The 22,363-nt window shown below is 50.3% G+C and overlaps 1 protein-coding gene across 6 annotated transcripts in view; it reads left to right on the top strand.

The window, feature by feature from the left end:
• The first annotated feature begins 7,429 nt into the window (after positions 1–7,429).
• The window catches only part of NWD1 (NACHT and WD repeat domain containing 1), a 73,834-nt gene continuing 58,900 nt past the window's right edge, over positions 7,430–22,363 (top strand). For 2 of the 6 annotated variants that reach the window (XM_053219695.1, XM_053219690.1), the window contains exons 1-6: positions 7,430–8,341; positions 10,267–10,458; positions 10,597–10,631; positions 14,852–14,937; positions 16,297–16,413; positions 21,471–21,768. In XM_053219695.1, coding sequence (XP_053075670.1) covers positions 10,361–10,458; positions 10,597–10,631; positions 14,852–14,937; positions 16,297–16,413; positions 21,471–21,768 — 634 coding nt within the window. In that variant the 5' untranslated portion in view covers positions 7,430–8,341; positions 10,267–10,360. Of the gene's footprint in view, positions 8,342–9,859; positions 10,238–10,266; positions 10,459–10,596; positions 10,632–14,851; positions 14,938–16,296; positions 16,414–21,470; positions 21,769–22,363 lie in introns of those variants that run through there. The other 4 variants (XM_053219692.1, XM_053219691.1, XM_053219693.1 and 1 more) reach the window with 4 other exon arrangements.

Raw genomic sequence — 22,363 nt, 5'->3', positions numbered from 1 at the left:
ATCACACTTGCAAAGACTCTTTTCCAAATAAGATCGCACTAGCAGTCTCTAGGGGTTAGGACCTGACTGTATCTTTTTGGCAGCCACCATTCAGCCCCCAACAGTTGGCTACCCTAATAGCTATCAGTCTGTCTGGCACTCTGAGTGGACCTTCTACATCGATTGTAACATCATGCATTGGTCGTCGGGAAAATATTAGTTCACTGGTTATGAAGAGGCTTTCGGATTTCATTATTCAATGTCAGAAAGTCCCATTCGTTAATATCACTGCCAATATTATCAGAAAAGCCTTTCTTTAAGTATCAGAAAGCAGTTAAGATCACGGCGACAGATGCAGGTTTTCCAAAATTCTTATTTTCCTTGGAAAGCTTGAATTCTATCACTGGCAACAGAACTGAGTTGTTTTCCTTGGAGTGACAGCCTCATTTTGTTCATTTTTAAGAAAACGTCTGCCAAACAGCCAAGTCTGAATCATGGTTGGTCAGATATTTCAAATGAAAATGATGTTCCCTGAAAAAAGACCCCAACATTCATTCGTTCCATTGCTCTTCCCTGGAGGTGGCCATTGAACTTAACTCTCAGAAGGGCTTTATATACACTCGCCCCTTATGGTAGAAATTGTGTCCCCCTAAAAGGTATGTTCAAGTCCCAACAATCTTCAGTACTTAGGAGTGTGACTTTATTTAGAGACTGGGTCTTGGCACGTGACATCAAGTTAAGATGAGACCACCAGGCTGCGCCCTAATCCAATATAACTGATATCTGGGATCCTCGCCTAGAGCCTTCAGAGGGAGCGTGGCCATGCTGGCAATTTCATTTCAATTTCTGGCCTCCAGAACTGTGAGAGAATCCATCTCGACTGATTTAAGCCACTCTTTCGTGGGACTTTGTTATGACAGCCCCAGGAAGCCAACCCACCAGCCATGATGTGACCTGGTATTCAGCCAGCTCTGTGTCTCAGTCTGCTTGGGATGCTATAACAAAATACCAAAGGCTGGGCGGCTTAAACAAAAGACATTTATTTCTCACAGTGTGGAGGCTGGAAGTCCAAGGTCAAGGTGCCGGTAGATTTGGGGTCTTGTCAAGGCTCAATTCCTTGCTTATAGTCACCTTCTCACATGGCTACTCCTCTCTGTTTTCCTCTTCTTATAAGGACTCTAATCTTAAGGAGATGGCCCCACCCTCTTGACCCAATAATCTAAATCACCTCCCAAAGGCCCTATTTCCAAATATCGTCACCGTGATGGTTACTTTTAGGTATCAGCTTGACTGGGCTAAGGGATTCCCAGATAGCTGGTCAAATATGATTTCTGGGGGTGTCTGGGATGGTATCTCTGGAAGAGATTAGCATTTGCGTCGATGAACTGAGTCAGGCAGATGATCCTCCCCAGTGCCCGGTGGGGGGAGGGGTGGGCAGACATCATCCAATCTGTCAAGGGCCCTAATAGAACCAAAAGGAAGGACAAATCCCCTCTCTTTGTTGGAGTCACAATGTATATACATCTTCTGCCCTTGGACATTGGCGCTCCTGGTCCTTGGGCTTCCGGACTCAGATTGGAACTTACACCTTCAGCCCCCTGATTCTCAGGTCTCAGGACTCACACGGAATAGGAGATCGGATAAATAAATTACAGCCCATCCACTCAGTAGAATTCTAGGTAGCCATTAAAATGAATGAACTAGATCTCCAGGAGACTGCCATGGAAAGGTGTCTGTGTTGTATTACTATGTGACAAAAGCAAGGAGCCAAAGACAGTGTTAAAACAGAAAAAAAAAAAACGTTTTCCCCACATTTGTTTATGTGTGCATAATAAAAGGACTGTTCATAGTGGTGATCTGTTGAAGGATCTCTGGGTTTCCATGGAGATGGTGGGTCTCCTTTGCTGGGAATCCTAGATCCAGGTGGGGTGTGGGGGGCAGTTGTCACGGTTTTGTTTAATGATATGGTGGCCGTGAAAAAATCCCAACAGGGAGCCATATGGCCAACTTCATTCTTTAACAACCAGGTGTGAGTAAAACCCACTGTTGTGGCTTGAATTACATCTCCCCAAAGTTCATAGGATGAAGTCCTAACCCCAGTACTGCAGAACGTGCCCTTATTTGGAGAGAGAGCCTTTAAAGAGATGATCAAATTCAGGGGTGCCTGGGTGGCTCAGTCGGTGAAGCATCTGACTTCGGCTCAGGTCATGATCTCACGGTTTGTGGGTTCGAGCCCCACGTCGGGCTCGGTGCTGACAGCTCGGAGCCTGGAGCCTGCTTCCGATTCTGTCTCTCCCTCTCTCTGCCCCTCCCCTGCTCACACTCTGTCTCTCTCTCTCAGAAATAAATATTAAAAAAAAATTAAAGGCAAAGACTTTTGTTCGTGCATCTTTCAGATTTTTTTAATTATAAAAATAATACAGTCTGGTTGTTAAAAATGGAAACTACAGAGACGTGCATAAAGAAAAAAAAAGAGAGAGGGAGAAAAAGAGACTTAACTCTTCTCACCTACAACCCACCTCCCAAAGGTAGTCACTCTGAACAGTCCTTTTAATCTGTACATGTAAACACTCAGAAAGTGACAGGTGTGCTTGCCATATTCTCTTCTGTATGCAGGTGAGTGTCTCTTTAGTAACATAATTATACCTTTGGTTTTTCCTTAGATGGTTGAATCTCAGAGTATTGTCTAACTTTGAGCTGCTTTAAAAAAATTTTATAATGTTTATTTATTTTTTTGAGAGACAGAGAGAGCACTAGTGGGGGAAGGGCAGAGAGAGAAAGAGAGACAGAGAATCCAAAGCAGGTTCTACACCGTCAGTACAAAGCTCCATGTGGGGCTCGAACTCACGAACTGTGAGATCATGACCTGAGCCAAAGTTGGAAACTCAACCAACTGAGCCACCCAGGTGCCCCTTGACTTTGAGCTTCTTAGCCAGGACCTCACTGGCCCTGCTCCAATCGAGGGCAGGAGGAATTAGGAGTTCTACAGAACTGCCTGGGACTGCAGGCAAAATTATGTGTACACATCATTTTCTAGGAGGGGGTCCAGAACTGTCATCGAGGAGGTTAAAAGTGTGGTCTGCAACCCTTGAGAAACTTACCGAACCAGTGGGCGAAAATGAGGCCAATTGTCGATTTCCATTGGGCAGTTATTCTGAACCCTCCTGTAATTCGAAATACAGATGATAAGGGGACCTGGGTTCAAACACCACCCACCCCCCCACCCCCCCACCCCCGGTTACTGCACACAGTTACTAGCTGTGTGACCAGGGGCCTCAGCTTCCACTGTAATAATTTTTTTTTCCTATTTAAATCCATTTTTTTTTAAATTGAGGTAAAATTCACATAACAGAAAAGAAATAACTTTAGGGGCACCTGGCTGGCTCAGTTGGTGGAGTGTGCGATTCTTTAAAAAAACTTTTTAACATTTATTTATTTATTATTTTTTTTAATGTTTATTTATTTTTGAGACAGAGAGAGAGATACAGCAGGAATGGGGGAGGGTCAGAGAGAGAGGGAGACACAGAATCCGAAGCAGGCTCCAGGCTCTGAGCTGTCAGCACAGAGCCCGACGCGGGGCTCGAACCCACGTGAGATTATGACCTGAGCCAAGGTTGGACGCTCAACCGACTGAGCCACCCAGGCGCCCCACGTTTATTTATTTTTAAGAGACAGGGAGAAACAGATCACAAGCGGGGGAGGGACAGAGAGAGAAGGAGACACAGAATCCGAAGCAGCCTCCAGGCTCTGAGCTGTCAGCACAGAGCCCGACGCGGGGCTTGATCGTGACCTGAGCTGAGGTCGGACGCTTAACCGACTTGAGCCACCCAGGTGCCCGTCTTTTTTTTGTTGTTTTTTTTTAAATTTTGAGTGTGCGATTCTTGATCTCTGGGTTGTGAGTTCAAGCTCCACGTTGGGTATGGAGATTGCTTACAAAGAAAATCTTAAAATTAAATAAATAATTGTAAAGTGCACGATTCAGCAGCATTTCATACGTTCACCATGTTGGACAGCTATCATTTCTATCTAGTTCCAGAACGTGTCCATCACCCCAAACGCTACGCGGCCCTTTGCCACTGGTGTCTTTCACTCAGCGTAATGTCTGCTAGCTTCTTCCACGCGGTAGCACGTGTCAGTGTTTCCTTCCTTTCTCCGGCAGGGTAACATTTCATTGTGTGGATTTATCACATTTTGTCTATCCGTTTGCCTTTTGAGGGACATTTGGGGTGTCTGCATATTTGGCTATTTTGATGAGCGCTGCTCTGAACCTCCTTGTACAGGATTTGTCTGAACGCCTGAGTTCACTTCCCTTGGGTCTCTACCTAGGAATGGGAATGCCAGATCACATGGTCATTCCGCGTTTAACTTTCCAAGGAAATGCCAAGCTGTTTCCCACAGCTGCTGCATCATTTTACATTCCCACCAGTAGTGCATGAGGGTTCCAACTCTTCCGCAGCCTTGCCAATACTTGTTATTTTCTTTGTTGATTATCGATGACCTAGTCGGTGCGAGGTTGTATCTTGCTGTACATAATATTTTCAAGTAGTATTTTATAAAAACAAAATCCATGCAAAAGATCTGTGCTTGAACAAATCATCAAAATCTTTTTATTTTTTATTTTATTTTTTATTATTTTTTTATTTTATTTTATTTTTTATTTTTTATTTTAGCACAGGCTCCTTGCTGCCTGTGCAGAACCTGACGAGGGGCTCCAACTCAGAAACTGTGAGATGGTGACCCGAGCCGAAATCAAGAGTCTGACGCTTAACTGACTGAGCCATCCAGGCGTCCCACGAATCATCAAAATCTTAAGGAAAATAGGATCCAACCCTGCATTTACATACTCACCTCACTTGCCTCACTCTGTTTTAAATTGTGATATTTCAGGGTGCCTGGGTGGCTCAGTCAGTTAAGCAACTGACTTTTTAGCTCAGGTCATGATCTCCCAGTTGGTGAGTTCAAGCCCCACATCCGGCTCTCTGTTGTCAGTCCACAGCCTGCTTTGCACCTTCTGTCTCCTCCTCTCTCTGCACCACCCCCTCTCTTTGTTGCTGTCTCTCAAAAACAAATAAAAAGTTGTCTAAAAAACAAAATTGTGAGATTTCATTCATTGTGGATTTTGTTGCCTCGATTTTATTTTTTCGATATTGCTTTAAAATTTTACTTACACTTTTGTCACCATAAAAAATGACAAAATATTATTTATTTGTATTGCTTTTTTTTGTGCCCTCCCCCCAAAACGCTGCACCCCAGACCAGCCAACACGTCTCCTGCTTCCTCCTCATTCCGTTCTGCCCTGCATTCCAGCGGCTTCTGCCCGTTCCGCGGCAACTCCCGCGCTGACCTCCAGGGGGCGCAGCTTCCCCGCGCGTCCTCAGCCAAGGCATCTCCTTCCAGGCCGAGAGTTTGAGCTGATTTATTAACATCTCCTGGCTCCGTACCTCTTTCTTAAGGTGGGAATGATATCGTTAGGCAAAGAAGGTATGAAAATGCCCTCGCTTATGGCTCAGCCCCTACCCAACACATAATATCCAACACAATTGTAATCATTTTTTTGTTTTTGTTTATTTTCATTTATTCTGAGAGAGACTAAGTGTGAGCAGGGGAGGAGCAGAGAGAGAGGGGAGAGAAAGAATCCCAAGCAGCGTCCGCACTCAGTGCAGAGCCCGATGCAGGGCTGGGACTCACCAACTGTGAGACCCCCACTCCAGCCGAAATCAAGAGTCGGCTGCTCAATCAACTTAGCCACCCGGGCACCCCACATAATGGTAATTATAACTTTTCCCTAAGAACAGGTATGGAAGAATATGTTACACTTTTACTGCACAGAATTTCAAACCCCAAAGTAGACAGAATGGTATCATGAACCGAGAGCCCTAGATCCAACTCCTATCACCCCCTGGCCAACCCCACCCCATCCACCTTTTCATCTGGGATTATTATTTCAAAGTTAATCCCAGTCATTCTAGAAATCTTACTGTTCTATAAAATATTTTATTGCGCATCTCCAAAAGATAAAGACATTCTTTTTTTAAAAACACCTTATACCATGATACCATTAGTTCAGTTTAAAAATGTTGCCAAGGGGTGTCTGGGTGGCTCAGTTGGTTAAGCAGCTGACTCTTGGTTCCGGCTCAGGTCATGATCTCCGAGTTCGTGAGTTCAAGCCCCGTGTCGGGCTCTGTGCTGTCAGCTCGGAGCCTGGACCCTGTTTTGGATTCTGTGTCCCCTTTTCTCTGCTCCTCCCCCATTCGTGCTCTGTCTTTCTCTCTCTCTCTCTCTGTCAAAAATAAATATTGAAAAAAAAATAAAACTGGGGCACCTGGGTGGCTCAGTCGGTTAAGCTTTGGACTTTGGCTCAGGTCATGATCTCATTCAGGTCATGATCTCATGGTCTGGATCGTGAGTTCGAGCCCCGCATTGGGCTCTGTGCTGACACCCTGCTTTGGATTCTGTGACTCCCTCTCTCTCTCTGTCCCTTCCCCTTCTTCTCTCTCTCAAAAATAAATACACATTAAAAAATAACGTAAAAATATGTTGCCAAGAATTCTTTAAAACCTACAGATTCCAATGTAGCTGACAAACGTCGAGGTTTGAGGCTCAGACCTGTCACTCCCTTGCCAAGGGACCTTGGGCAAATTGTTGAGCTTCTCTGAAGCCTGTTTTCATCCTTGGTAAACCAGGGTAGCGAAATGAAGCTCCCGGTTCCCCGGAGAGAACTGGAGACAGTATGTTATATTAGCACCTGAAGCTAAGAGGTCCTCAAAGTATAATAACATGATGATGGTACCATGAATATAGTAACATGACAGAGCAGTGGTTCTCAACCAGAGGGTGGAGGCGGGGATTCTGGTCCCCAGGGGACACTGGGCAATGTCAGGAGACATTTTCGGTTGTCATGATCGGGAGAGGTTGGTGCCCTTTGCGTCTAGTTGGTGGAGGCCAGGGATGCGGCTCAGCACCCCTGTGAGCTTCCCGTGTGAAATCTGAAATCAGCCCCGATACTTGGAGGGGAGGGAGAGACCAAAGAAAAGCTGGCCACTTCAGACAGGTGGGCGGCAGGTTTGATAAGCAAGGGAGCTTGCAAGGCTTGTCTTCAGTGGCCACAGATGAGTTGATCGTCACACCTGCCAGCCAGAATCTTAACATTTATAGAGCGGCCTTAACTGGGTGCAGTCTTGTGCGCAGTCCAGATGGTCCTAACACCACATCACTATCTCAAGGCTGTGTCCTTGGGGAGCATCTCGTGCGGGGAAGGCCAGCGGAGTGAACACTCCAAGGACAGGGGAGGGGGAGCCTCCACTTGCCCAGGTCCAGCTGGTGGGTCAAACCTGCAGTCACGTGTTCCTGATGGCCTCCTCCGACATGCACACCCCCACCACAACAGGTGCTCTGGCCCCCAATATTAGCAGGGCTGAGATTGAGAAACGCTGCTCCAGAGACTTGGATTGCATGAACACTTGCTGGGACATTGACATTGGGCACTTTGGTTTCTGACTCCACCACTTGTTGGGTGAGACTGGAAATAATAGTAATTAATCCCGGCTAACATTTCATGGGCCCTGTGCATGCCCCAGGCATGGTGCTAATCTCACTGTGTAAGTGAATTTCATTGTTTTACCAACCCTGGAGATTGTTAAGAAAACTTAAGCCCAGAGAGGCCAAGTGGCCCGTGCACAGGGCTTCACCTATCTGGGCCTCGTTTTTTTTTTTCATCAGTGGGACAGGATGATAATATCTGCTTCTCGAGCACACTGCCCACGCAAGATGCCAACCAGCTGGCACCTCATGGACCCTTAACAAATGGCCTCTGCTATGATGAGTGTATTAACCCGGCACACAACGGTTAACCATCAAGTCTGGCTGAGTGCCTAGCTAAGCCAGGGCCCGAGAGCCACACAATTTCTCTCATTATCCCAGTTGCTGGGTGAATTGGCAGGGAGAGACCTGGGAAGTACCTAAGACAAAAGTTACTAGGATTGCCGGGGGCTTGTCTTCCGGGCAGTGCTGCGCCCAGAAAACTCCCTTCTCCAGCCTGCTTCCTCAGAGGATTTTAAATCAGCCCTGCCACCACCAGCAAGAGTGAGAGGGAGGCCAGAGCTCCCGAGGAAAACCAGAAGGTAGGCGCCGCAAGGTGTCCCTCCTGGGGGAATCCAGGCTCGCTCGATTGCCTGCAGTGACCAATAGAAGTCAAGGAAGATGGACAGTTGTGGATGAGCCCGTTGATGTGACAGTTATTTAGTGAGCACCTGCCGTGTGCCAAGCATTCTGACCTTGGCAGACAAGTCTTTGCACTTATGGAACGCATGTTCTTATGGAGAGACAAGCAGTAAAGAAGCAAGAAGAAACCTATCAGCTGGTGGTGAGTACCATGCAGAGAATTAAAATAGGGCAGTGGCAGGGGCGCCTGGGTGGCTCAGTCGGTTAAGCATCCGACTCCTGCTCTCAGCTTGGGTCATGATCTCACGGTTGGTGAGTTCGAGCCCCACATCGGGCTCTGCGCTGTCATCACAGAGCCTGCTTGGGATTCTCTCTCCCTCTGTCTCTGCCTCTCCCCTGCTCATGCACTCTCTCTCTTTGTCTCCCTCTCAAAATAAGTAAATAAACATTTTTAAAAAATAGGGTGATGGCATTGGGAGTGACTTAGGGAGGGAGGTCACTGAGCAATGTGATAGTCAGGGAGAGCCTCTCAGGATGTGGCATGTAAGCTGAGGTGTGTGGCAAGAAAGGATTCAGATTGGGGAGTTCAGGTGCAGCATGTGCAAAGGCCCTGAGGCTGCAGTAAAGCTGGTTGTCTTAGACCAGGGGTTCTCAACTAAGCATGATTCTGCCCCCAAGTAGACATTGGCAATGTCTGGAGATATTTTTGATTGTCACAGCTTTGGCGGGGGGGGGGGGGTGGGTGTCGCTGCTGGTATCCACTGAGTAGAGGCCAGGATGTTCTCAACATCCTACAATGCACAGGATGGCCCCCACTGCAAAGAATGATCTGGCGCCAGATGCCAGTAGTGCTGATGTTGCAAAAGTCTGGGCTCCAGGAATAGAAAGAAAGCCTAGTGTGAGGGTCAAGGTCAAAACCTTCCAATACTCCTGTAGATGTGAGGAGGTGGTAAGTAAGGGCACAAGGCCATATGCTGGGGTGGGGTTGAGTCCAAGGGGCCTATTGGAGACTGAGATGAATGGAGGAAGGAACAGAGATTTGGGGGAGGCAAATTCAAGGTCAGGGGATTGGTGAGGAGGTGATAGGGACAAACCTAGATGGACCCTGGGGTCCAGAGCTGGGGCCTGGGTGAGGTCAGCAGAGTGCAACTAAATCAGAGGGCCTGGGTGGGTCATGGGAAGGTGGCTGGATGGCCAGGCTGGCTCTGAGGGTCCCTGGAGGAGAAGGGACCAGACCAACACTCACTCCCCGACCGGACCCTTCCAGGCTAGTGAAAAAGTTCTTGCTCTGATCCTCAGTTTTCCTCATTTGTGAGATGGTGACAGTCAATTATGTTATAACATTTTTCAGGTCTGTGCAGGAAAAGTTAATTCAACAGGCCTGGGTTGTCCACATTCTGGACATGAAAGGTTTGGCCCTTGACCGGCTCCCAAGAAGTGGCCTCTAGGCCCTTGGAACGTCTTGCCTGATGGGGGTGTGTTTGTTCATCTGAGGGCCTTGGAATATACCAGAGAGTCTGTGCTAATGATGCGATTTCTGGTGGGGGGCCTTGGGTCACGTGGTGCCAGCTCTGGAGGGGCTCTGGAGGTCAGCCATGTCTGTGTGACCGATGCCCAGTAAAAACCTGGGCACCTAGGCTCAGCTGCACTTCCCAGGCTGGCAACCCTCCGAGCCTGCTGTCACACGTCGTCGCCGTGAGAGTTAAGCGCCACTCTCACAGCTCTGCTGGGGGCGGACACTGGAGGCCCGAGCCTGGTGTCCCTTGGATGCTGCCCTGCACGCCTCTTTCCTTGGCTGACCTTGATCCGTGTCCTTTCATTGTGCTGCCCCATAACCATGAGAACAGCTTTTCCGAATTCTGTGAGTGCTTCTAGCAAACCCTCACATCTGAGGGTGGTCTCGGGGACCCCTGAAAGGCAGACTCTTCTCCTAAGTGGACAAGGCAGAGAAGGGAAGTTGAGGCAGAGAGGAAAAGATACTGCAAAAGCTCCGGCTGTTTGATTGAAACGATACCAGAATTTCTGAAACGCCCGTATGTAGAGCGGGGACTGGACGTTCAAGCACCCAAATGCCTTGCTCGCGTCGGGTGCATCACGGGTACGTTGGGCATTCCTTTTGCTTTTCAGGCACATCACGCTTCCTTGTGTGCTATCCTGAGTGGACTGCCTCTCTCTCCTCACCCCAGCTCGCCTTCGAGTAGCTGTCACTCCCACTTCACGGATGGTGCGGCCAGTGTCCCAGCAAAGAGGCCACTTGCTTAACTTGTCCAGGACAGCGATGGAAGGACGAGCATTCCAACCAGACCCATGGACTCCCAGGTATACGTTCCTTCTGCCTGCCGTTTGTTAATATCGAGAGGTGGGTGGGCAGGACTCAGATCACCAGGGCGTTTCCAATAATGAGAAGGTCTTTCCCTGGTCCTAGAGGCCATGTTTTTGGTTAATCTTTCCCCCCAGCTTTAGTGACAGATCATCAGCGTGTATAACACCGTGTAAGTTTAAGGTGCCCGACGTGTTGATTTTGATGCACTTGTATCTTGCACGATGGTTACCGCAGTAACGTTAGGTAACACCTCCAGCATGCACATAATTACTGTTTCTTTTTAGTGGTGAGCGCCTTCAAGACCTATGCTGTTGGCAACTTTCAAGTATATAATACAGTATTATTCACTGTAATCACCGTGCTGTGCATTAGATTCCCTAGGTCGGTCTTACTCGTCTTCTAACTGGAAGTTTGTAATCTTTTGACTGACAGCACCCCATTCCCCCCACCCCCTTTCCCTCCTAACCGTCTCTCTGTTTCTGGGAGTTTGGCTTTTTTTAGATTCCACATAGAAGTGAGATCTTACGGCACTTGTCTTTCTCTGTCTGGCTTATTTCACTTAGCACACCGCCCTCAAGGTCTATTCACATGTTGTCACAAGCGGTGGGGTTTTTTTTGATTATTTCAAAGAGCACATCTCAGTTTGATATGGGCCGGTCCTGAGCCGCCCCGGGAGACGTGCTAGTCTCCCTTCTTATCTGCGAGAGCTGTCTCCACGCCTCCCGCAGGCGAGGAGATCTGGCTAGAGTGGTTTTAAAGCTGATTTCTCAGGTTCTTGGCACTGCTGACATTGGGGGAACAGATCATTTTCCCTGGCGGGGGCTGTCGTGTGCATTCTATCTAGGGTGCTGAGCGACGTCCCTCGTCTCTACCCACCGGGCACCAGCAGCCCCCACCTCCCCCCGGCCCTGACAACCAAAATGTCTCCAGGCATTGCAAGTGTCTCCTGAGAAGCAGAATATTCCCCAGTTGAGAACTGCTTGTTTAAGCGGTACACCCAGCGCCCGGACCTCTTTGGAGGCGACAGTGAGCGCAGGATGAGGTGGGGGTTCCACTCAGTGTTTGTCCTTCTGGCCTGACCAGCCAGGACCGGCAGGGCTCCCAGCCCCTGACAGTTTCCCTCTGCACACCTGGGCCCAGGCTCAACTTTCACGGAGCCCCAGGGGACCTAGGTGTTCCAGAGGCTGGCTGGTCCCCAGGTCCCCATGCTGGGCTCCAGGAAACCATAGTTGCTGTGGTGACTGCTGAGCTCTTGGGGTGAGGAACTAGCTGGTTGAGGGGCAAAAGATTCCAGTGCCTGGAGCAGCCAACCACATCCAGGGGCCGCCGTCTCCCCATTAGTGCTTGCAGACTGAGCAGAGGCGGCTTCAGCTCCCCAGGGGGGCTGGAGGGGACGGGGGGCTGCGGGGCGCTGAGGGGGTGAGACCGATACCCCACTCCAGATGGCCCTGCCCAGCTGTCCTCCCAAGAAGGCCACCTGGCCTCCGGCTTGAGGTCTCTGAATCCCAGGCCCTTCCCTGGGGAAGGGTCATCCAGGCAGACAGGCAGCATGAGCGTGGGTCCCCTCAGCCCGGGCACCCGCCGGCGGCTTCTCCAGGGTCTGGCAGGCCCCCTCCCGGCGCCTCGGTCCAGCAGTGTGGCCGTCTTCATCAGCGCCGCGATCTCAGGTAAGGGGCCGGGAAAGGCTGGGGGGGCTAGAGGCAAGCAGGTACTCTTCGGGAGGGGCAAGGTGGCCAGGGCCTGGCTCGAGGGCTCCTCTAGGAGACCTGGATAAGAATGCAGCCTGGCCAGCGGCCCACGTGGGAACCAATGAGAAGGAGCCTCCTAGACCCTCTGTTTCCTCCTCGATAATCCAGGCTGAGACCCTGACTTGACAGGCTTGCTCCGAGTGCCAAATCTTATTGCAGCTAACATTTATGATGAAGGTACGACGCGCCAGGCTTCAAAAGCGTAAGAGGGGCGCCTGGGTGGCTCAGTCAGCTAAGCGTCCGACTTCGGCTCCAGTCACGATCTCGCGGTTCGAGGGTTCGAGCCCCGCGTCGGGCTCTGCGCGGACAGCTCCGAGCCTGGAGCCTGCTTTGGAGTCTGGGTCTCCCTCGCTCTCTGCCCCTCCCCCGTGTGCGCTCTGTGTCTCTCTCTCTCTCGAAAATAAACAAGCATTAAAAATATTAGAAAAAAATTTGAAAGTATAAGAGCCTTGCCACCGCCCCCAAGACTTGCATGACCCGACTCTCCTCACCTCCCGTCTTGATCTTATATGGCCCTTCCCCACATCCGCATGCTGTAGTCACGCTGGGCTCCAACGGGTCTTGGAACCCTTGAAGCCCCAGGCCCCATAAACCGGAGTCATTTCCGTGCTTATTTAACGGGTGGCTTCCCTAAGCAGAGCCGCGAGCTCTGTGGGGGCAAAGACTACGTAAAGTAGTGTGTTGGCAAATATTTAATAGCCCGTGCCCCACCAAATCTAAACAAGACGACATGAAACGAAAAGCACCACCGATTTGTGCTGTCCGCCAATTTCCATTGTGTGACTCCTCCCGCCGGGTCAATTTCCAGCCGCCGCGGTGACTTCTCTGAACTCGGAGTCAGGCAGAGATGTGGCAGTCATTCGCTGTTCTCTAAGATTTCCCCAATACAAAATCAATAGCCAGGACCAAATGCAAGAACAGAGCTCACAGGCAAATGCCAAAAAATAATTAGGAAGTTCGTTAAGCGCCTGACCCCTGATTTCAGCTCAGGTCATGACCTCACGGCTGGTGCATTCCAGCCCCGCGTCGGGCTCTGCGCTGAGCGGGTGCGGAGCCTGCTTGGGATTCTCTCTCTCTCTCTGCCTCCTCCCCCGCTTGCTCTCTATCTCTCCCTCAAAATAAATAAAAATAAACTTAAAAATTAGGAAGGGATGAGTTTTGAGGATTTGCCGTCTCTGCTCTTTCCATCGTAAGTTTAGATCATTGGATTTTTCATGATGGCTGCGTTAACGACTGGTTTACAAAGATTCCTGGAGATTTTAGCAGTCGCCCCCCGCACCCCCCCCAGCCAGTAGGACTGCATCATCGAGGTATGTCTTGCTTGTCACTGTGCCCCGGATGCTTAGCAAGGTTCTAAGCAGAAAGCAACTTCCTAATAAATCCTCCGTGGGCAGATGTAAATGACCCGTGGAAAGGATTAGACAGGCACGGGAAGGGCATGGGGTAGGACGCAGATCCAAGGCTGACACCCAGGGATTGGGCAACCTCTTCATGCCAGTGGCTTTGGGAGCCCTTCCCTGAACACTCCAATGACCTCCCCCTGACCAGGTGGAGAGGACCAATGTTTCTTCAACATCTGTCTCGCACAAGGTGCTTTTACTTGTAAGATTCAATAGCTCGACCAACGCCTACTAAGCACTTGGGTCGAGTGCTAAGCAACCAGCCATGAGCAAGATGAGCAGAGGCGCTTGACTTTGGGCAGCTCGCAGCCTTGCAAGGTAGAAGCATCACCCCCGTTTTACAGAGCGGGAAACTGAGGATGGCCTGCCCCTTGGCATCAGACCGCACAGTGAAGTCAGGGGCACCGAAAGGTCTCAGGGTCCAGGTTTTACCCTCGGTAGGGCTGCCGGAGTCTAGCAAAAGTGAAAAACCAGGACACCAGTGAAATGTGCATTTCAGATACACCGTGAATAATCCTCCAGTGTAGGTATTTCCCAAATAGTGCGTGACATGGGACAGACTTGGGCTAACAGATTATTCGTTGTGTATCTGAAATGCAGATTCGACTGGGTTTATCCCATGTGTACCTGTACCCAAACAGTGCAAGGAACAAGATATACTTGAGCTATTAAGTTTTTCATGGTTTACTGAAGCACAAATTCAGCTGGGCATCCTGTATTTTATCTGGCAACCCCAGGCTAGGGGGACCAATCATTCTGCTTAGCGGAGACGGAGGGGTTTCCTGGGATGTGGGATTTTTAGCACTAAGACCAGGAAAGTCCCTCTTTGGTTTGCCTCATGTCTATTATTATTATTATTATTATTTTTTAATGTTTCTTTATTTATTTTCAGAGAGAGACAGAGAGGGAGAGAGAGCGTGAACCGAGGAGGGGCGGAGAGAGATTGGGAGACAGAGAATCCCTCCCAGAGAGGGAGACAGGCTCCGCACTGTCAGCACCCAGGGCCTGACGCAGGGCTTGAACTCACGAACTACGAGATCATGACCTGAGCCAGAACCAAGAGTCGGCCGCGTAACTGACTGAGCCACCCAGGCGCCCCTGCCTCGCGCATTTTTGTATCTTTTAATTTGCCCCGTGGGGCCCCAGCCTTAGTGGGGGCAAACGAGGCTGAAAGCACAGCTGTGGGGCAAGAAAGGGTCCTGGGTTCCTCCAACTGATATCCTCTGCGCTCTTCCTTGCAGATATGGACGCCGAGAGAGAAGCCCTACAGAGCACCGCCTACCCCAAAGTGCAGAACTTCTGCCAAAAGCACGGTCTGATGTTCGAGGTAATTGCCCCCTCCCTGCCTCGGTTTCCCCTGCCCTGAAATTAGGGAACAGAGCTGTGCCACCCAGGCTGCCACATAGGACCTTTTGCTCCAGGGAGCTCCACGCTGGTGATGCACCCCGTGGCAACGGAAGTCCTCTAAACAGGCAGGGGGAGGGATTGTAGCCACAGGCACCGTGGTTAGAGCAGGAGGAGTGGCAGTGCCCTGGGACCCTGCTCCCTGGGCATGTCCCTTTACTGCCTTTTGTTGTCGGTCTGCCCTGCCCTCCTGGCCCTCCCTGCGCTGGCACAGCTTCAGGGGGAGTCTAAGAGGACCGTGGGGTGTTTGGGGGGCACACGGGAGTGGGCTGGGCCTTTTTCGGAAGCAACAATGGTGTGCCTGCCAGGCACGGTCACCGCAGACCCCAAACAGAGTCCCCTATGACTCTTAGCACCAATCCGGGGGTGGGAACGTTGCTACTCACATGTTACCAACAGAGCGTCTTTGGAGTTGACACTGACTCCTTGCCATTTGTGACAGCGATCCGTCACATCAAAGGCCCTCTCGATTATAAGACACACCGTGGTTTATATGTCACTAAGAGAGAAACGGTGCTGGGACTCTGCCTGGCATGGATCATGAGACACAGCTCAATGGCAGAGGCTCTAAAAAGGAAAACACACACGCTGAGAACTGATGAAGGGCCTTTCATGTCCAGGCAGGTGCTGTGTGACAAACGCTGTAAACAGCGTCGATGCCGGGGTGGGAGACAGCGGCCCGCAGCACCGAAGGCTCTTGCCCAAGCCCCCCTCTGCATTCAGCCACATTCGACACTAGCGTCCTTTTATCCTCGTGTTCCAGTTCGTTAGGGATTTCTGCGTCTTTCCCTCTGGCCAAAAGAAGTTAGGGAGGGAGGGACATTCTGAGTCCAATTCCCCGCCCCCCCCTGCCTCCCTATCACAGCCTTCTGCCGGCTCGGCTTTGCTACCCGAATTGAACCATTCCCCCGGGCCCCCCTCAGGCAAGCAGGCAAAAGTGGATCTCAAGCGTGCGGTTGCTAGGGAGATCCTGCCAAGTCCGACGTCGGCCAAACTAAATACCCTACGTTGCAAAGAAAGTTCTGAGAACAAGTGTGGACATGTCCTCATGACTGGCCGGCCATCCTGCCGGATGCCCCCCATCTGGGTCTGTCTGATGTCTTTCTCCTGGTTACACTGGGGTTACGGGCTTCATTCAAGTTCTTTCAATTCGTACATCCCCCTTTGGGGTGAGACTGTCAAAAATTATTGAAAGAAACTTTATGCCTTTGTCAAAGGGAATTGAAAAAAAAACTCACCCACTCTGCCACCTCCCTGACAAACCCACCCTTGTGATCTCCAGGTTGTCGATCTCAGGTGGGGTATTCGGAACACTGAGGCCACTGAGCACATGACCACAGAACTCTGCTTGGAGGAACTCGACCGGTGTCGGAAAACATCCACAGGGCCAGCTTTTGTTGTGAGTCTCTTGGGAGGGATGGGTTGGTGCTTACTTCTCATTCCAGCAGCCGTATGTGGCCCCTGCTCACTAGCCAAACCCATCAGTGGAGGAGAGATGGTACTTCTGCTCTAGTACCCAATTTCCATAGCCTGCCCATGGCAGACATTGCTAATCGATCACAGTGCTCATCTTCCACAGAGTGAGCTGGGATGCAGACATTAGCAGCCAAGTGGAAGCAGCAGGTGAGTTGGAGAGCAGAGGGTTGGAGCCCAGAAGAACCTTGGGATTTGCTCTGGACCTTCCCCCCAGCTTTCCCAACTCATGCACTTTTGTGTGTAGAATCTGGGGATCCTGGAAAACCATACAGAGAATGGAAACCCACAGGATGTCGGGAATTTTTTTCTCCTCTGTGCCTTATGGTGTTGGGAATGGCCTCTGGGGCGCCATCTAGAGCCTGCCTCTGGGAAAACTTCTTCCCATGCCAGGTGGGGTCAATTTTTCCATGTTCCAGGGAATTTTCTCTCTACCCATCCCAACAGCACCCTCTCTGTCACTGAAATAAACCCCAGCTCACGATTAGTGGTTTAGGCTACAATCGGCAAATGTTATTCCATGGTCCTGATTTATCACACCAGCACGTTCCAGATACATTAAATACGACATTTGAGCTCTCAAATCCTAGAGCAGGGGTCGGCCAACTACAGCCTAGGGGGCAAATCCGGCCCATTGCCTGCTTTTGTAAATAAAACTTTATTGGCGCTCAGCCACACTCCTTCATTTGCGTAGCATCCAGGGCCGTTTTCCAGCTACGAACAGAGAGCTGAATACTTGTGACAGAGGCCACCTGGTCTGCAAAGCTGAAAAGATTGACTATCTGACCCCTTACAGAAAAAGTTTGTTGACCTCTGTCCTAAAAGGTAAAGAGGGAAAAAGTCTTGCCCGAGACATCTTAGTCACAAAGAAGCTTTGAACAATTCCAAATAAAAAGAAAAATCCTCTGGAACCTCTCCTGGAGATAAAGTAGAATGTAGGAGAGGGTGGTCCCCATTATTAAAGCTGTTTTCTGGGGGCGCCTGGGTGGCTCAGTCAGTTAAGCAGCTGACTCTTGATCTCAGCTCAGGTCTTGATCTCAGGGTTGTGAGCTCAAACCTTACGTTGGGCTCCATGTGAGCCTACTTAAGAAAAATAATTAAATACAATGAAATAAAAACTGTTTTCTAGGGAAATAAAGAGAAATGTATGAGAGCTGCTTGGCTTTAGAATGGCACTGTCTAGGGCGGTAACCATGATCCACGTGCCGCAAACTTTAAGGTGAAGAAATTAAAATTGGGGCACCTGGGTGCCTCAGTGGGTTAGGCGTCCGACTTCCGCCCCAAGCATGATCTCACAGTTCATGAGTTCGAGTCCCGCGTCAGGTTCTGTGCTGCTAGCTCAGAGCCTGGAGTCTGCTTCGGATTCTGTGTCTCCTACTCTCTCTGCCCCTCCCCCACTCGCGCTCTCTCTCTCTCTCTCTCTCTCTCTCTCTCTCTCTCAAAAATAAATATTCAAAAAAAAAATTAAAATTGAGTTGAATTAAAATTTCAGTCCCTCAGTCCCACTGGCCACGTTGCAGTGGCTTAGTAGCCAGATGGGGTGGCTGGCCACCATATTGGACAACACAGAGGAGCATACTTCCAACATTGCTGGAGTTTCTAGCGTTGCCTTAGGGATTCGATCTCCCTAAAAGAAACTAAGTAAGACCTGGCCGACACATATGAGAAGCTTTCTTTATTATGTGTTAAGTTTCATGTGGATGGTCCGGCTTGCATTTTCAATCTTCTGCTCTATACCTTTCCTTGTATGTTGGTTCTGCTTTTTTTTTTTCTTCTCCTGTTTTATTGAGATATTTTCTGCCATCCAGCATTGTGTAAGTTTCAGACGTACAGCGTTAATGACTTGACTTACACAAATTGTAAAATGATGACCATAATAAGTTTAATTAATATCCATCATCTTATATAGATACAAAAAAAAAAAGAAAAAAATGGTTTATTTATCCTTGTGATGAGAACTTGTAGGATCTACTCTCTTAGCAACTTTCTTTTTTTTCAATTTTTTAAATAAAAATTTTTTTAATGTTTATTTTTGAGAGAGAGAGAGAGAATGAGTGTGGGGAAGGGGCAGAGAGAGGGGGAGACAGAATATGAAGCAGGCTCCAGGCTCTGAGCTGTCGGCACAGAGCCCGACGCGGGGCTCAAACTCACGAACCGCGAGATCATGACCTGAGCCAAAGTCGGACGCTTAACCGACTGAGCCAGCCGGGCGCCCCTCTTAGCAATTTCCAAACACACATGCCGCAGTGTTAAGTATGGTCCTCAGGCTATTCATTGCATCCCTGCTACTTGCTTACCTTATAAGCAGAAGTCTGTGCCCTTCGAGTCCCGATGCTTTAATTATCGTTGCTTAAAATGCACCCTAGTGTTTGGAGGCCTCTACCTTCCCTCTTCATACATTCCCCACCCTCCACCAATCTTCCAATTTCATTTTCCAAATGAGCCTGATGTTTGATCATTTTGTGGCATTTCAAAAAAAAAAGAAAAGAAAAACTTTTTTTTTTTTTTTCTAAAGAAAAATGGGCGATGGGGGCAAAAAGAACTCCAGGAGGAATTCGATTTTGCAACCCCAGGTGCAGGCAGTAAAAGCACAACGCAGCTTCCAGGTGGCATGGGGGACGGGATGATGATCCCTGAGCTTTCCCCAGGCCCAACCAGCCTAGGGACCTTGCTCGTCCTTCCAGAAGGGATCCTTGGGCCACCGGGGTGACCTCTACCCACTTCCGGCTTTCCTCCCAAACCGAGCATCTCCCCTCTGTCACCCAAGGGTCACGGCATCATTCTCCTTCAGTGGCTTCGCATGGGGGTCTTCCCGTGGAGATCAGGGCTGCACCAGGGGCCCTTGGAGAGGTGTCTCTCTAGCAAATAAGTCATTAGGCAGCACGAATAGCAGGAGTCAACTCCCCGTGGTACTTGCTTTAGAGGCTTAGTTCTCCTGGGCCACCAGCAGCTCCAGCACAGCAGCTCCGGAGGGCTGCTCCTGGTAGGTCCTGGCCTTTTTCCTTCAGCTCTTCCTGTTCTGACTCTGGTCCGTCAGGCAGGAGAATTTTCCACCCTCTGCCTCCTTCCTAGGATCGGTGGTTTGTGGCTGGCCGGCGTCTCCAACTTCTCTCACTGCTCCAAGGCTGGCACTGCGGGAAAGTCCCCTGGAGAGTGGGCTCCTGTTCAACCTCCCTGCATCACAGACTCCATTTATCCAGGTTTCCTGGGTGCACATGCCTGGAATATTCTGGTACAACTCAGTGAAGAGGGGAGGGGTGATTGCTTCCATTTTATGATGAGGAAACTCAAGACTTGAGGCTCGAGGACCTAGACCTCCTCTAGCCTAATTCTCTAGCATTGCAGTTTGCACCTTCTGTTGAGGCAGAAAGAGGGGCTCCTGGGGTTCTCAGCATTCGGACCAAAGTCTTAGGGCCACATCACTCCCCACAAAATCTTGCTCACGGTGATGGCCTTATGTTTTACCACTGCCCCTCTTTGTTGGTATTTCAAGTACCTCCCCAACCCCAGCTTTCCTTCTCTGGGCTCTTTACCACACTTCCTGCCACAGGGCCTTTGCACATGCTGTTCCCTCTGGTTGCAAGGGGCTCTGCCCAGTGCACTCTTCCTTGTGTCTTGCTCTGCAGCTCAATCCTGAATTCTAAATAAAGACAGGATCCACCCTACACGCTTGAGACCCATCTGCCCCCAGGACCACATCATAGCATGAGATTTTGGGCAGGGCCAACGGAGATCTTAGCTTTTGTCACGGCTCTATTTCTGGGGCAAGCCAGGGCCAACCTATAAGAAGCTATAGTTTTCTCTCCCTCTGCCTGTCTCTTATAAGGACTCCTGGAATCACACTTGGGGCCCCGGTAATCCAGGAAAATCTCTCCAGCTCAAAATCCTTAACTTACTCACATCTACAAAGCCCTTTGTGTTCACCATCGTCCTCCAGACAAACGGAACCGATAGGATATAGAGAGATACACATAAGAGGAGATTTATTAGAAGTGGCTCACACTGTCGTGGAGGCCAAGAAGTCCTGCCATCTGCCATATGCAAGCTGGCGAACCAGAAAAGCAGGCGGCGTAATTCAGTTGTCGGCCCGCGGCCTGAGAATCAGGGGGCTGAAGATTCCAAGTCCTGATCTGAGTCCAAAAGCATGGGAACCAATGTCTACGGGCAGGGGAAGAAGGATGTCTCAGCTCAGGCAGAGAGAAGGAAACCTTTCCTCCTTTTTTTTTTCTTTTTTTTTTTTTTGGTCATATTTGGGCCCTTGGTGGACGGGATGAGGTGTTGGGGACGGCCATCTGTTTCACCCGTTTCACCAATTCAGTCTCCTCCAGAGACACCACCCCGGACACACTCAGAAATCATATTTGACCAGCTATCTGGGTATCCCTTAGCCCAGTCAAACTGACACCTGAAATTAACCATCACAGCCCTTTTCCATACAAGGTGCATTCACGGGGTCCAGGGATTAGGGTTGGATATCTTTGGGGGCCATTGTTTAGCTTCCACAGAGGGTTTTCTTTCTTTTTTTATGTTCATTCATTTTGAGAGAGAGAGAAAGAGTGTGTGAGCAGGAGAGAGGCAGAGAGAGAGGGAGCGAGAGAGAGAATTGCAAGCAGCCTCCATGCTGTCAGTGCAGAGCCTGACACGGGGCTCGGTCCCACAAACCGTGAGATCACGACCTGAGCCGAAATCAAGAGTCGGTGCTTAACCGACTGAGCCACCCGGGCACCCCCCACAGAGGGTTTTCCAGGCAAAAGATTCCATGATGGCTGACACGGGATCAGATTCAAAATTTACCTGCTGGATGTCCCACGTCTCAGGTACCTTCACGTGCAGGTGCTCTAAGGCTCTGCCTGCACCTCTTACTGGACTTATCGCCGTGGCACCACAGCCAGGCCCACCTTGGGGGGCTCAGTGTGTCTCACTCAGGGCCACCGAGCTAAGTGCCCATGCCGAGGGTTGAACGTGTGCCCCTCTCTCTGCCAGGCCCTTCTCGGTGACCAGTACGGCCCCTGTCCAGTCCCCACGCTGATCGAGGAGAAGGAGTGGGAGGCTCTGAGGGCCCAGCTGACCTCCAAGCCACGGGACCTGGAGTTGGTAACTCAACACTTCCAGAGGGACGAGAACGCCGTGCCCCCCACCTACCTGCTGCAGGCCCTGGGCACCTCGGAGGCCTGTGGGCCCGAAGAGGCCACGCTGACCTCAGTGCTACGCTCTGGAGCCCAGGAGGCCCAGAGGCTGGGCCTCATCACCCAGGAGCAGTGGCATCGTTATCACTGGTCAGGTGAGGCCACTGGGACGCCCCCTCAGGGTCCACAGGAGATGCCCCATGTTCAAATGCGCTCATTGCATACTGTCCCAACACCACAGCCCGTACCTCTGTAAATGTCAAACCAGCCTAACTCCTGGATCCCTGGTTCTGGAAGGGGTTATTTGACTGATCCAAGAGTGCAGCCATGTTCTGGTTAATTCTCTGCCTCTTAGGACCCTCCTTTCTTCTCCTCCTCCAGCTCCTTCTCCCAGGGAAGCTCCTGGCTCTGGGGGGAGGCTTCTGAAATGACTTGCTATCCTGGTCTGTCCGGGACTTTCAGGGCTGAACCCAGATAGTCCTGGAAGATGTGAAACTGTGGGTCACCTAATTTTAGCCCAAGAGCCAGCCCCTGCTGGGGAGACTGGGTCCTCCAGCCCCCCTACACCTGCCTCAGAGCTGGAAACCGAGGCACAGGAAGGGGTCTCCTTTGCCTGAGGTGGGGGATAGGGATTTGACCCGAGTCTATCGCCCCGCTCCCAGTTGGCCCCTTACTTCCCACCTCTAGCCTCCCCCTCTGGTTCTTCTATACTCTGCACTGGCTACCAGGAAGGTTTTTGTAAAAATGTAA

Source organism: Acinonyx jubatus, chromosome A2 (genome assembly GCF_027475565.1).
Source record: "Acinonyx jubatus isolate Ajub_Pintada_27869175 chromosome A2, VMU_Ajub_asm_v1.0, whole genome shotgun sequence".
NCBI classification, from domain to species: domain Eukaryota; kingdom Metazoa; phylum Chordata; class Mammalia; order Carnivora; family Felidae; genus Acinonyx; species Acinonyx jubatus.
This window is presented reverse-complemented; position numbering and strand designations above follow the sequence as displayed.